Source organism: Mesoplodon densirostris, chromosome 10, assembly GCF_025265405.1.
Source record: "Mesoplodon densirostris isolate mMesDen1 chromosome 10, mMesDen1 primary haplotype, whole genome shotgun sequence".
Taxonomy (NCBI): Eukaryota; Metazoa; Chordata; class Mammalia; order Artiodactyla; family Ziphiidae; genus Mesoplodon; species Mesoplodon densirostris.
The window spans coordinates 96,915,354-96,931,258 of NC_082670.1; the positions used below are offsets into that span (position 1 = coordinate 96,915,354).

The window sequence follows — 15,905 nt, forward strand, 5'->3', positions numbered from 1 at the left end:
CCTCCAGATAAAATTCTCATCTAAACCCATGGGCTCATGTTCTGAGCTTATATTTCAAGCCCTTGTTGTTCTGCATTAGGTCTCCTAGAGTTGGCTTCCCGAAATGAGATGGTTGCCATTTCTGCCGAAGACCAGGTGTTTAATCAAACAACCTATTTGATGTTGTAGGAAAATTGACTGTATATCATAGTCCTAGATTCTTGGCTGCTATGGCAGTACTTTCAACCTGCCATGAGGATGAAGGGTCTAAACAACCCTCAGGTGTGACGCCTGGGAACTCCACAGCAATTACAAGTAGAATTGAATCCGGTATTTTTAGTTTTCTAGGATGAAATCATAGTACTGCATTTTTGTCCTTTCCCAGCAGAGTTGTGTCACTGAGTTTGCAACAGATGAAAAATATTTCCAGCGGAAGAGAAGCACATTGACCAAAGGGCTGTGCTTGCAAAACACGACCTTTTACCCCATCCCACATGGTAGCTACGGAGTAGTCTAGCATACGGAACAAAACTCTGCAGGGTTGTTTTTCTTCATTGGTGTCCTTAATTGGTCTAGGGCTGGAAGTTATCTATGCTCAATTCGTAATTGAAAGTACCAGTTTTCCAGCTGCAGAATGCACAGTAATGAACAGAGGTGCTGGGTCGGTCTGGCAGGAGCTCAGAAATCTGCCTTTTATCAAGCACCCCCAGGTAAGGGGGTATTGGTGCATGAGGTTACTAGACCACACTTTGAAGAATAATTATTTTGGAGATAGCTTGACTATTTTTTTTTATTAAGTTATCTTCTATGAAGTATTTACCCTGAATTCATCCCTGCTGTCTAATATGGCTCAGCCGCTTAATGACTTTCCTTCCCATCTCAGTTACCTTTTAGGACTGTTCACAGATCCCTGTTTAAAAAAAAAAATCTATATTTAGCAGCAGTGGCTTTTTCTAAGCTCTACCTCCCCTCTCACTTGCTCCTTTATGCATGTTATCTTTTGCTGACCTTTCACTTGGAATCCAGAGTTTGCTCTACTCTTATTCCCTGGGACCTGATACTCAGGCCTCTGTCTTGCTTCCCTGAGTCTACTATCACCTGAGATTCAGTCTTATTTCTCTGGTCAGTCACAGAAAAGTTTATGCTGGCCCTATCCATTCTAATTCCTTAGCCCAGTCTGGCTTCTGGTAGCCTAACTGAGCAGCATCCTGCTTGCCTGGGACAGAACTTTGGGGACATGCAGAAATGGGCCAAATTAATTCAAAGAATAAAATAGAGGGTGAAATCAATGATGTCCCAAAGCTGCAGATAGAATGTGATATCTAGCTATCACTTATTTTATCTGCAGCTTCGGGACATCCGTGATTTCACTCACATCTAGTGGTAGAATGTGTTTTTATTACTGTTTTTCTTAGAGTATTATTTTATTCTTAGGTGAAAATCATTTTTCTTTCTATTACAGATGCAGTACAGTTTTAGTCTGTGATCTGGGAAAATACATTTAGGAATAAATAATCTTTTCTAATCTAAAATTCTGTGATTCTCTGCATCTCTTTCAATAATCTAAAATTTTGAAGAGTAGCCCTGGCACTACATTTTATTTCTGGGCTGCTTGCAGGAGGATACAGGAAGAAGTTGGCTGACAAACATTGGTTTTATCTCTCCCCAGAATAGATTCTAAAAAGAGAAGAATCAGATGGGAAAAGGAGTTTGAGAATTGCTGGTTGAGAGCAATGTTTTTCAGTAACTTTAAAAATTTAAATTAAAAGTTATTTAATTTAACTTTTAAATTTAATATTTAAATTAAATTTATTTGAATCAATATTTGAGCAAAAGGGGAGAAAGGTTTAGAGTAGCCTGATCTTTAACCTAAATAAGTTTCTGGTCATGAAATCTCTACTCTTTTCTGAAGATCCAAACATTCCCCACTCTTCATTGAAGCATGAAAGCAGGGTTTCTTTAACATAGATCTTCTCTCTTCTCTTTTAAGCTTATCCCTGAATAAAAATTGGAGAGTTTCTGTGGGATAGAGTTTAGGGATCATGGGTGGTGGGGCTAGAGGTAACCTAGCGACCGATTGGCAGTTAGATGTCAAGGAGGGGAGAACCCAGAAAATCAGGATGTACCAGTATCGGCATTTGCACTAAATCCCCCAAGCTGGGGCTGAGATCAGTGGTCTGGAATCTATGAGATTATATCTGCGTTTCTGACTACCTGGCTGCTTCCCCCATCCTTCTTCTTAACCATGATTTTTGAGACTTCCCGGAAGCATGAAAGATCCTTGCCTTCTCCTTTCCTGAGAGATCCCTAAAAACAATGTGAGCCCATTCCGCTAACTTCTCCAAGGCAGGGGAGCACCACCGTGACTTTTCACCCTATTGGTAATCCCAAAGTAAAAACATCAATCTGAACAGCCTGTCATTTAAAGAAGATGAGATTCATTACATATAAATAAAGGGTGGTTATAGCAGGAATGTTGTGTGTATCAAGTGAAGATAAGATTTTACTACAGGGAAGTGGACTAGTGGGTTTCCCTGAGGATACCTCTTCAATGGGGTGCAGCCCTGGGGGTTCTCACAATTAGCTTCTTGAGTTGAACTATGATTGTTCTAAGGGTTATTTTATACAGCTTTAGTCCCAGAGTTTGACAAGTCCATCCATTTTCTTTTTTTTTTTTTTTTGCGGTATGCGGGCCTCTCACTGTTGTGGCCTCTCCCGCTGCGGAGCACAGGCTCCGGACGCGCAGGCCCAGCGGCCATGGCTCACGGGCCCAGCCGCTCCGCGGCATATGGGATCCTCCCAGACCGGGGCACGAACCCGTATCCCCTGCATCGGCAGGCGGACTCTCAACCACTGCGCCACCAGGGAGGCCCCATCCATTTTCTTTGTGTGGGTCAGTTTTATAGTTTTCTGTTCCTGGCTTCTTATCTCTCAACTATTAGTCCAAACATGTGCTAAAATTCCTTCTCTAAATGTTTTCAAACAAGAATTTGTTGGTTAAACTTTCCTTAAGAGAGAAAGGCTAAGGGTGGGTCTAAAGCCAGTGTTGGTTGGTGTTCTGCTCTTAGGAAATGGAGAGCTCGGATCAGAAGGGTCTGTGTTAGTACTTCTCAAATTTCAGTGTACAAAAGAATCCCTCAGAGAACCAGGTTAAAAGGCAGATTCATGGACCCCAGATTTTTCTGGTTTAGTCAGTCTGGACTGGGGTTTAAAAAAATAAGCATGCCGTAATTACAATGCAGGTGGTCCACAGACCAACACTGAGGTGTATTGGCTTATTAATCCTTTCCTCTGTTGCTTTCTGAGATGCTCCTTTACCTCACAGGCTGAAAAATCACGGCCACTCCACTAGTTGCATAGGACAACTTACTGTGATAAAGGAAAGGGTGAAGTTAATCTTCTCAGCTTTGAAAATAGCAAATGCAAAGTTTTTTGTGTATACCTTCAAGCCACTTGAAAGTCACTTTGTGGCTCCTACACACGGATAGAACAAACTTAGTGGTGCCTTGCTCCATGTTGCATTTGAGAATGTCAGTCTCAGGGCTGTTTAACCCAGGCACCTCAAGGTTTGGAGGAAATAAAGCAACTCTTTAACTCATTTTTCTTAAAATATTGGTAACCCTGGTCTTAAAGGTATTAAAGTTAGGATATCTGTTTTCTACACCTGGATAGCAACTTTCTAAAATCTCTCCCTCCATCTTTGTGAAACCAAATAGTTCATGCTTGAAAGGCTGTGGATTTCCTTAGATGAGAACTGAAATGCTGGTCCCTTTATGCTAATGTTAATTTCTAGGCAGTGAGCTTGGTTAACCAAGAGAAAATAAAAACTTCAGATGAAATGTGTCATTTATAGCAAATGCAAAGCATCATTATTATCAATTCTTGTTACAAAATACACAGAAAAAATATCCTTTTTGTTATTTAAATATGGCATGGATACATTGAGAAATAGTACAGATGTTAATCCAAAGTCTCTCAGCTGCATCCTGGATAATCATTATTATGTTTTATTCTTATTTGGAATTACTAGTAACAGACTGTGTATTTCTGTATGAAATTCAAATCAGGGAACACCAATGAACTGCAATGATTGATATTATATATATATACACACACATAATTTTGGAATTGAAACAACAAAAGAAATATATTTCTCTCTTAAAGAAAAATCTACCAAACTTGCTGCTGTGTTAGTGATCTTGATGAGTATTGTTTGTCACTTAACTAAATATGCTAAAAATTCACCTAATTCTTCAAGATTGAATTGAGCTAACTGTTGACCAGTATCTAAATTTGTTTTGAAAATAACTGTCATTGAAAATCTGAAATGTAAATACACAGGTTTTGAAATATCTAGCTTTAAACGACCAGTGTTTAAAAAAAAATACTTTTGTGTACTTTTACTCCGTGCTTTTATTCTGTGTTCTTTGGTAAATACTGTTTTCTTTGTTTAACTCTCTCATTAGCCTGAGATTGTATACATGGACTGAGGAGAGAGGGTGGTGGTGGTAATATAATTCATGACATCTTTGAATGCAAATATCATGTGTATGTGCATGTGCGTTTATGGGAAAGTTTTCATGGCTTCTTCTTCACCCGTAACCAATGTAGAACCACTGAGTGAGTCCAACGCTGTTATTTTATAGATGAGAAAATTGGGGCATAGAGAGACTAGGTGGTTCTCCATAGGTCATGGAGTTAGTAGCTGACACAAGGCATTGAACCTCAGTTCCTAGTCTTTCTGAACCCATATCCTGCTTATTCTCTCAACAAGGTCATTGGCTGTCCCCATTCCTCTAAAATTCTGTTTGATTTTCTTGTGTCCTTAATTTTTCTTCTATCCCAACCTCAACATGCGGAGTTTTTAAAGCCCGGATTAAAAACCTTAAAAGAAATGACTTTAACATGTTTCACCTAGATCCCCAAATCGGCTTTCTTCTTTTTCCTCAGTCCTGATTCACCTGAATGAGTTCAGTCTCATCCTATCACCTATCAACAGAAAGCTGGTTATGAAGGTTTTCCAGGATAGCAGTTAAAATTCACAGCCATCAAAATAATCACATATAAGGGGAAAATGGATTGTCAGCTCCAGGGCGCTACTCAGTATCACTTTACATCATAGACCCTGGCCCTCTGTCTCAAAATTTGTTAGGCAGTGCCTAAATCAGCTGACTGAATACATTAAAAAGTGAAAAAATACCTCAGATAGAAAAAATCCTTATTGACCATCTTTGATGTATAAGCTACTGTAGTTAGTACTACAAGACATGCAAAAATGGGTAAGATACAGTCATGCTCTCGAGCTTACAGTCCAAAGAAGGGGAAAGAAAGGTACAAATGCATTTAGTAGAAAAAGATGTGTCCACAGAGAAATATGGATATAATTTGTGAATCATGTGGTTAAAGGAAGACCTGAGGGTCTAGAAAAGCCTTCTAGGATAAAAGGGACTAGACTGTAAAGAATGAAAACCACCTTCATGATATGGGTGGTCAGGTGCCTTTTGACCAATATTTATTATGTGTTTACTATAGAAGCATATGTACTCTACACTGCTACTTCAAATCTAGTTTGTGGATTATTCCATTCTTTGAGCTTTGTTGCTGCTCCATGACAAAATAAGTTTTATGCATTTACTTTCTGTTACTGAGAGAAAGAATTTAGAAACTCATACCTCTTTGAACTTGGTATAGACCAGTCTGGGTTTTACTGAACTCATGTGCTTAGTCAGTCGCAGCTGTGTGATACTTGCACAAGTATCCATCTATGGGTCCATAACAGGTTGAAAAAAAACAAACTGTTAATTTACCACACATAATTTGAGAATCATGAACTCTAGGTTATTCTTTATTTACCTACATATCCAATTTAAGAAAGTTTTGTACATATTTTAGCAGTACACTGCTGCTTCTCCTTATTAATGTATTTACGAAATCATCATTGCTTGCTTCCAACTATAGTATCCCATTACAGAGCAGAGACATTCTAACTTTGTGACATTAGACAGTCTTCCAGGATGACAGCAGCATAAAAGGCCAGGCTAAAGACCGGTGGAACAATAAGAAGTGGAGGAGAGAAAAGGGAATGCCAAGCCGTTCAGTGTCTGGAAGTTGTTGGTAAAAATAAGTCATCAATATGAAATAGGAGAGTCCATATCTCCACTTCATAATTCCAAAGATTATTCTTCAGTGGGAAATTTCATCCAGAGGCTGGAACGAATCTGTTGTGTATTTTTTTTGTTAGTTTACCTCTTTTATTTTCATTTTGTTGTTATTTCCTGTCATTGTCCCTATTTGGAAGATGTTCATTTTTGGACATTTTCTCTTCTTATTTCAGATGACTACACACTGCATGGCCCAATTTTCATTCAAGAACCAAGTCATGTAATGTTCCCTTTGGACTCTGAGGAGAAAAAAGTGAAGCTCAGTTGTGAAGTTAAAGGGAATCCAAAACCTCATATCAGGTTTGTTGACTTAAAAGCATGTGTTCTCATACATATACTTTCTATTATTAAACAACAAATATTTATGGAATGCTGATTACATAAAGAGCTTTTAGATCGGCATCACTGGATATCCTGAGATGCTAAAGAGATGCTCGTGTTCATGAAAAGTTTAGTACCCAGCTTCTGTTTCTGGCAGTACCAGGAATTAAATATCCTGATTGACTATCTCACTGAAAGCCTTAACATTACTTAATGACATATTTTTTTTAAATACCTTTTTAAAAATGCATCAATAAACTGGTAGGAAAGAAAGAAATATTTAGTAAGTGGGTTTTGAACCCAGGGAAGAAAAGTGAACACTGAAAGCAGTTTTCACCTTGAAGAACTATGTGAACTGCAGCTTTGGATTTTGCAGTTTCACAGGGGACTAGGGTCACAAGACAAAGCCTAGACTCAACCAGAAGGAGAGTCTAACATGAGAACACCTTCCAGAATAGACCTGGGACCCAAGGGCTACATTCTTACCGTGAATGTAATAAGAAGTAACCTTGCCTCCCAAAGGACTGAAAAGCAAAAGTAATTGCCTGTTTCAAACCTTGGTGTTAAGTGGTTTTAATAACAGATGAGACGCAGCTGAAAGGAGAATTAGTAAAGTGCAAGATATATATGAAGAAATCGTCTAAAAGCAGCAGAAATGGATAAAGAGGTGTTCCTCTTTATCCAAATATGAGAGAGAGAGAGAAAAAAGAGATTAAGAGAAAACGTTTACACATATCTAATCAGTTCCATAAGGAAAGGAAAAAAAAAATGAGGCAGAGGCAATATTTAAAGAGAAGGCTAAGAATTTCCCAAAGGTAATTAAACATTCAAAGCTACAGACTAAGTAAGCCCAGTGAATTTCAAGCAGTGCAAATAAAAATAAAGCCCTGTCTAGAATTATCATGGAGAAACAGCAAAACACCAATCTTAAGACATGATCATAAAAATAGGCCAAAGTTGTAATACAGCTAACCTTCAAAGAGATGACAAACCAACAGCTGACTTCTCAATAGCAACAAAAAAATCAAGACAGAAGACAGAATCTTCAATATGCTGAGAGAAATTAGCTGTCAAGTTTTTGTATAGCAGAAGTACTTTTTAAAAAGGAGAAGAAAGTAAATGTGTTTTCAGACAGACAGAAACTGAAGTTTGACTCCATCAGATCCTTACTAAAGAAAATGCTGAAAGATATACTTTAAGCAGAATAAAAATGATCCCGGGTATACTGTCTTAGATATAAGAAGGAATGATAAGTAACACAAATGGTAAAGGTTAATATTTCCATATAAAAATCAATTGCACTGGGCTTCCCTGGTGGCGCAGTGGTTGAGAGTCCGCCTGCCGATGCAGGGGACACGGGTTCGTGCCCCGGTCTCGGAAGATCCCACATGCCGCAGAGCGGCTTGGCCCATGAGCCATGACCATTGAGCCTGCGTGTCCGGAGCCTGTGCTCCGCAACGGGAGAGGCCACAACAGTGAGAGGCCCACATACCGCAAAAAAAAAAAAAAAAAAAAAAGAAAAAATCAATTGCACTAAACAATAAAAATAATAAAAACAATACTGTATTGTGAAGATTAAAAAAGAAAAGTTAAAAGTCCTGATAATATTAGAAATAAATTGAGAAGATATATACTGCACAGTGGATCATCCATGTGGTTAAAAAAAAAATGAAATAAAGTTGTATCCCTACCTCACAGGGTACACAAAGATCAAATCCAAGTGAACAGAAGACCAACATGGGAAATTTACAAAACTTTTAAAAGGAAATAGGCATACATATTTATGACTTTGGAGGGAAGAAAAAACTTTTCAATAATGACAAAAAGCACAAATCATAGAAGAAAATATTTAACTTCACTAAAATTAAGAATTTCTGTTTAGCAGAATATACTGGGATGGGTAAAATTATAAGTTTCCAACTGGGACAAGATATGTTTAATACGTATTACTTGCAAAGGATTAATATGTAAACTATTTAAAGAATTTCCACAAATCAAAAAGTGAAAAACAAGTAACCTAATAAAAACATTTCCAAAAGACTTGATCAGACACTTCTTAGAAAAGAATATCAAATATCCATTAATCATATAAAGAGATTATCAGTGTATATTAAAATATACAAATTAAAACTAAAACGACACACTCTTTCAAACCCACCAAATTGACAGAAATTTAGAAGAGCAAATTTAACATAATATAAATAATATACATAAATATAACCTGGCATATTCATACATGGTAACCCCATGCAACAGTGAAAATGAATGAATTATAGCTACAAAAACATGATGGATCACAGGAACGTAACTTTGAGTAAACAAAGCAAGTCATAGAAGAATGCAAAGTTTATAATCCCGTATTTACTAAGTTCAAAGGCAGGTAAGATGGAGTAGTTGTTTAAGGATACTAACATACATGATAAAATCATAAATTCAAAGGAATGAAAAAGCCAAAATTCAAGATTATAATTAACCATTGAGATAAAAGTGATTGGAAACAAAATGGAAATAGGAGACTTCAAGAGTAATAATATTCCTTTTCTTAAACACAGATACTTATTGTCTTGAGATTCTTTATATAATTTACATACATCTTATAAATATTATTTTACCTCTATTCAGATTTAATGATGAAAACCTTAAGCTAATAACCAATATGTAGTAGTATGTAAAAACCAAAAGAGTATATGGCACATGTGTCATAGTTTAGGGGAGGAGGAAATTGGAGTCGCCCGGGGGGCACAGAAGTGGAATTTGAACTGAGGTAGGTATTGATAGTTTTCAAATTGGCAGAGGACAAGGGACATCCCATACAGGATGGTGGTATTAACGTAGTGGAAATTGTTTTAGAGTTTAGTTTGTGTGCCCATTCATTCATCAAACATACCTTTATTCATCAGACCACCCCAGTGTTTTTCAAACTGTGAATTCCAGGGTCCAAGGAGTTGACTCAGGAATTACCTGGGGTGAGTTATTATGGAGTTTCTAACCAAGATTCCATCATGGTATCTCTGCTTTGAACTAGGGTATATATTAGTATTCTGAAAAATACATCCTCTAGGAAAGCTGTTTAAACCACTGCATTAAAGCAGCTGCACTGTTCATGTCCAAGTTCTAGGGCATTCTGGAGGAAAGAAAGTCTGCTTCAGGATAGAGAGGGAAGGTATCAGAGAAAGTTTCACAGAAAAGGAGATATTTAAGTGAATTTGGAGGGCTAAAGACCTTTTGTCATAGGGATAAAAAAAGGAAGTACATTCCAGAAAGAAAAAAAAAAAAACTCTCTAATGGACCATATAATTAGGGTGAACATGTAATTTATCATCCAAACCAGCACACTTCTGAGAGCAAAAGGCCACTGTTAATAATTATTCCAGGAGGACAGGTGTAAACCCAGCAACGTCCTGGATAAATCAGAATATGTAGTTATTCTCCCTATAATATGTTGAATTCAAGGCTAAATCAAACATTTTTAAATGCTTTACGTAGTAAAATAAATAAATAAATGCAAGAGGCAAAGGTGCCTACATACATAAATGATGAGTTAAATGGCCCCAGTTTTTAGTACATCGCCAAGTATAAGTTCAGATGTTAGCCATAAATGAGAACAAATTTTGCAGCAGAATTTGGCAGGTTGCTGCTTTGTTTTTCCCCAAACTCTGACCTTTAATTAACATTGCTTTTGTAACAGTGTGTTTCTAGATATAGGGGCTTGCTTTGTTGTTTAAAACAAGCAGAGGAACAGAAACCTATTATGTCTTTAAAGATTGCCAGGAAAAGCTGAGAAGAAAACTTTTAATCAAATGCACTAGCAGTTGGTTGCAGTGTACTTCACTTTCCTTTATACTTTTGGTAGTTTCTCTGTGATGAAATAGCTGATTGGTACCTGGGAGCTAAAAACTCCCTTTTGTAGAAGGAAAGAAAAACAGAAAGAATGGAGAGATCAGGTATTTTCAAACATCTTTCTGGCTGAACTTTTTCAGTCTTCAGGCTGACTTTGAGGGGAGGAACCCCTAGGAGAAATTCAAGGTGAGTTCTTCATGGGGATCTTCGCCATTAGGTTTTCCCTCAGATGCCCCGACTGACCTCTCTTCTTTGTGTTTATTCCCTGAATGGAGCCTTCTCTTTTCATTGTTTCCTGCCCCTCAGTTTTGAAAGGATTGACCCAGACCCAGAAAAACTTAAGAAGTTTTGACTTGTGCCCACTTTACTTGTATTAAAGTTCCTGAAGGACATGTGACATTACTTATGGCTGTCAGCCTCCATTTCCCGACGGAAAGAATGGTCAAGTACTTGGTGGAAATACTTTTGCTGTGAAGTTTGTATTCAGCTTGGTTTGCAGACAACAAATTTCAAGTCAGAAAGGTCCTGCCCCTTCTTCAGTGCCAAGCTGAAACAGTGAACAAAGAGAGAGGGTTTGTTACAACACATCCCATAGACAGCTTCCCAGCAAGGTCTGAAAAATGGTACCTTACAGAGCTTCACAGTATCAGTGTTTGGTCATGCACAACCTCACTCTCTGGAGAGAATGAGGTTGTGATTCCCTGAATAATTCAGAAATCAGCTTACAAGACTCACCCATGTCCTGGCCCTTGGGAAAATCTCTTTGTGTCAAATGAGCATCGCCTCTATATTACCAGTTCTTAAAAGACTCTTCAAACATTGAAAATGAATTGTGAATGTTTTCAAGACTGTCCAGGAATTGTGAATGTTTTCAAGACTGTTTCAGTATGGAATAAAGAACTTAATGCAGTGCACATTCAGTTGGAATGAACAGTGACTGCATCGCAATAAAACTTGGTATAGTGCTGTGTAATGGAGACTCAACTGCGTTTCACAACAAGCACCTTATTTTCTAAATATTCCGTTTTCCTTTGCTATTTGTATGTAAAAACGGGTAATAAAGTAGATTAATGGAATTTCTGCAGAGCATTCTGGTTGAGATGATGAGTGTAGACAAACCTGCAGAAGTGTACTCATTATCTCTACGAAGACTTTTCTAAAAAGGCTCACGTGATCCCATTCCTAAATTCCACTCTCTGCAGCTCACATTAGATTGCAATTTCCGCTTTGAGTTCTTATACTTGTCATATTAAATTGCTCGACTCTCATTTGAAGTGAGAGTTATGACAGAGATGTGACCAGCTGACTCAAAAAAATGTCTAGGGCAGGCAGTCAGCCCTGGAGATTCATGAGCATATAGACCTGCTGGGATGTAACCCAGTCGTTCTCTTTTTATTGCTTATTACTTTATTGTCTGTGTCAGAACACAGAGAGAATTACTGTCAAGCTTAAGAACAATGTCAGTTTCTAATACCCATCTTCTTATAAAAAAACACATAAAGAGCTATGTCCCATTTCCTGATCTGGCCCACCTTTCCCACGCCTCATGTTTCCATATTTTCACCTTTCAAAGACATAGATGTGAACAAACGTACACTGCTGTGCTGTGGTGGGCTAGGATGCTTCTTAAATTGTGTATGCTCAAAGCTAAAATATCCAGCCAAGAAGTAAAATATTAAGTGAAATACCACAAGTCTTTATTGAGCACACTGAGTGTCAAGTTCTAGGTTACTAAAGGAAGACTACGAGAGTGGTATAGGCAAATTATCTAACGTGAAGGCAGAATTCCTACCTAAACAAGTAAGGAGAATTCTGTAGGAGTTTGGGGGAAGCTTTGATTTATCCTGACTAGGAATATTGAGGAAGACTTCATTAGAAGAGGTGTAGTTGAAGATTGACTTTGAAGTGTAAGAGACGTCTTGGTGGAAAGAAAGCACTCATTCTTTAAATATGTTTCTGATGATACCCAGTGTCCAAAATCTTGAAACTAACTGGCCTTCATTTTTTTCATTTAAATCCTTTTGCGTTATGCATACCAGCCCTAGTACCCCAGAATGTTATAAGAGGAAACACAATGAGTACGTATATTCACGCACACATTTAAATAGTGTTTTTTTACCGTTTGAAGGAAGTAAGATCACTATTTCTCATTCTTTATGCCTGTTATTGCTTCCAATCAATTTCCTTTATGGTCTAGTGTTGCCTTATTTTTGGCCTCCCAGTGTGAACGCTACTAGGAGACGGTTGATAATTCAGATACTCCGACTATGCTATATTCATTACCTGATACTTTATGTAGGATTGTGGGGAAGGAAGAGAAAAAAAGATAATCATTGTTTTGTATTAGTTCAAAAGTTTGTACGTATTAAAACAACTTACTGAAATGCAGTTTGGTTAAAATAAAGTCTCTCTGGAATGTTATTGGCTGTTTAAAAAAAAAAAAAAAGGAGATCTTGTTACTAAAGCTTTTCTGTTTAAATGTGTGAGTCCCACTAAAACTAATTTATTGGGCCAGGCCCTATACTCAGATACATAGATGATCCAAGTAAACAAACAGAAAAGCAAGAAAACCCTCTTTGTGTCTGTTACCTAATGGCCTGATCTACAGTTTATTGGGCTGGTTGATTGATGTTTGAGTGCTGGTAGCTAAGGAGATCTTCAAAGTGATCCCTGGTGAAGGCTAGTTTCGTTCCTAAGTTAACTCTAGATCAATGGAATTCCTCTGCTTTGTAGTCAGCCATTTCAGTCATATTAAGGACCAAATCAAAGCAACTCTGCAATTTCATCAAATACTCAGCAATCTACTGGAAAATGGTGTATTCTGTCATCTGTATAGACCCATTTAAAGAATGACGGCAAACCAGAAAAAGGACTTTTACTGAGGAGTGCTGTTTGAAGAAAGTTGAACAAGATGCTATGGGAAATTTCCAAAAAAAAAAGGGAAGTGTCTGTAGCATTGTAAGTAGTCACAAAAACAAGTGTTAAAAGTTTAGTATCTTGTTTACTTTAAAAGGACGTGCTCTTTTAAAGCACATCTATGGATCTATGTTGACACCATTGCTGGGTAGAGCTTTTCTAATTTTTTTTTTTTTACCATGGTTAAAAAACAGTCACAGATGATATTTCATGTGATTCATAGTTTTTATATATTTTAGACAACTCAGAATTATTGATTAATATTACAAGGCTTTATCTACTGGCATTTTTATACTATAGGTGGAAGTTAAATGGAACAGATGTTGACATTGGTATGGATTTCCGCTACAGTGTTGTTGAAGGCAGCTTGTTGATCAGTAACCCCAATAAAACCCAAGATGCTGGAACGTACCAGTGCAGAGCAACAAACTCATTTGGAACAATTGTTAGCAGAGAAGCAAAGCTTCAGTTTGCTTGTAAGTAGCAATTATATCCTGCTGCAAATGTGACTTTGAGTTTTTGTGCCTTGTACCAATCAGCCTTTAAAACAGCTTATCTTAAAAAACCAAACAGATTTTACTTTGTCATGTTGATCTTCTTTACCCTTTTTTCATATTTGCAAAATATCTTTCATTGTAGGGTAAACTGTAAATCTGAATGGGAAGATGTATTCTTCTACTTTTGTAAGGGTTGAGATAGTTTGACTGTATGATAATTTGGTTATATGATGCTCTATACACATAAATTCACATACACTCAAATTTATACACATGTAAGTTTACATGTACAACAAATTACACGCACATACACACACACACATTTTAAAGAGAGTATGTATAAGCAAGCAGTTGAATTGCCAGTAAGTTAATAGTCAATGTGACAAGCGATTTAGCCATAAAGCTCACAGTTGGAAAAGAAAAAAGCTTGGTAGTCTCTTAATCCTATAATTCTCTAATACTTTTTCTTATTTGAAGGAAAAGGAAAATTTTAAAAGCAACTACAAAAAACAAAAAGTAGAGGCAATCAAAGCTTTACCTTTCATATTTCTGGTTTAGAACATTTAAAAAACAAATTGCCGTCTTTTAAGACTACCAGCTCATGAAAGTTCATGAGCATGTGAAGGATAGTAGAATTTAGAAATAGCAAGTTGAAAATAAAATCCACAGGCAAGAGCAGTGAGTACACATTTGAGTATAGACACCTTGAAGGATTGATGTTCAGCTGTATTTTTAAGGGTTTATGTATTTGCCTATGATTATATATTTCCTCGTGTAAAATACCAACTCATATAGCAGTGCATGAATGTCGAAGCTTTCTTAATTACAAAGTCTGTTGGCAGTAACACTGTAGGATATTCTCATTAACAAAATCCTCTCCAGAAACTCAATATCAAATATACCTAATATTCAGTACTTAATTTCTTATTGCTGTTTGGTGGCATTTTTATTAGTTGAGAAATGAATTTTCTAGGTATTAGGTATATATGGGATACCAGGCTTATTTTCTTTGTGAATGTCTTCTGCAGTAGTCTTCCAAATAATCTAAGGTGAGCAGAAAAATAGGAGGACATGTCTGATTGAGTGCTACACAACCAAAGTGTTTATTTCTTTTGGTTTAACACAAATGTGGTATCTATATTTTTAACAAATAGATTTTGTTGGATTCATTTTAGAAAATAATCATAGACTCTCAGAGTAGGGAAATCTCTGTATTCAATTACTCTTGTACTTCATCGATTTTTGGATTTCACAGCGTAGGAAATTTTTTAAAAAACAGTAACAATAACAGGAACAGAAAAGAGATTAACATAGCATTAACAACCTTTTGCTTTTCTAATTTATGACATTTCAAAAACAAATTACTAACTCTTAAGGCTCTCCTTTTGTAGAAGTCCAGGCATTTCTACTACTAAAAATATTGGAAAGATAGAATCTCATATGCAGGGATAGTCATTTAAATAGAAGAGTTTAGCCAAAGTAAAAGCTATACCACTCGTTTTGTGGTTGAGGTGCCTGAGTTCGGAATCCACCCTGCTTATCCCACTTCCTGCGCCTAACATCCTGCCACCCTCAGAATCGTCAGCTGATAAGCATTCAGCTTGAAAAATTCTGAAGATAGAGAGCTCACCTTTTCATCACAAGGCATCCTGACCCGTGATTGCTGTAGTTATTCAAAAGCACAAAAACAAGCGCAATATCTCTTCCTTAAAATTGGGCTAAATTGGGCTATCACCTTCACTCCCAGTGCTTACTCTATGATTCTGGTTAGGTTCAGACACGTGAAAATATGTTCATGTCCCTTGTCGCATAATTCTTTTCTTCTCCAGGTACTCAATCCACAACCATCTTCTTCACAACACAATTTTATTCAATTATCTATTAAACTGTGACCCTATAGAAATGTATGTACCCAACTCTATGCGTGTGCCTTGACCTTGCAGAGGACAGAGGGAACAGTAGTATCCCACGATGTGAGCTTCTCTTTTGATGAATAGGGCTGACATTGATATTCACTTTTTTTTAAAACCCCAGTCTCATATTTCAACTTTTTTCATATAAAATTAGAGGATTGATTTTTCATGAATAGCTATTAATCCAGAGCTACCCAATTGTATTATTTTATTACCTAAATCCAGAATTTTATATTTACTCCTATTAAATTCACCTTCTGAGTTGTGACCCTTTGTTC

General features: G+C 37.0%; 1 protein-coding gene across 7 annotated transcripts in view; it reads left to right on the top strand.

Moving 5' to 3' along the window:
- The window catches only part of CNTN4 (contactin 4), a 566,629-nt gene that overhangs the window by 239,533 nt on the left and 311,191 nt on the right, over positions 1-15,905 (top strand). For all 7 annotated transcript variants that reach the window (XM_060110875.1, XM_060110877.1, XM_060110876.1 and 4 more), the window contains 2 exons: positions 6,314-6,440; positions 13,518-13,693. In XM_060110875.1, the coding sequence (XP_059966858.1) occupies positions 6,314-6,440; positions 13,518-13,693 (303 nt within the window). The remainder of the gene's footprint in view (positions 1-6,313; positions 6,441-13,517; positions 13,694-15,905) is intronic.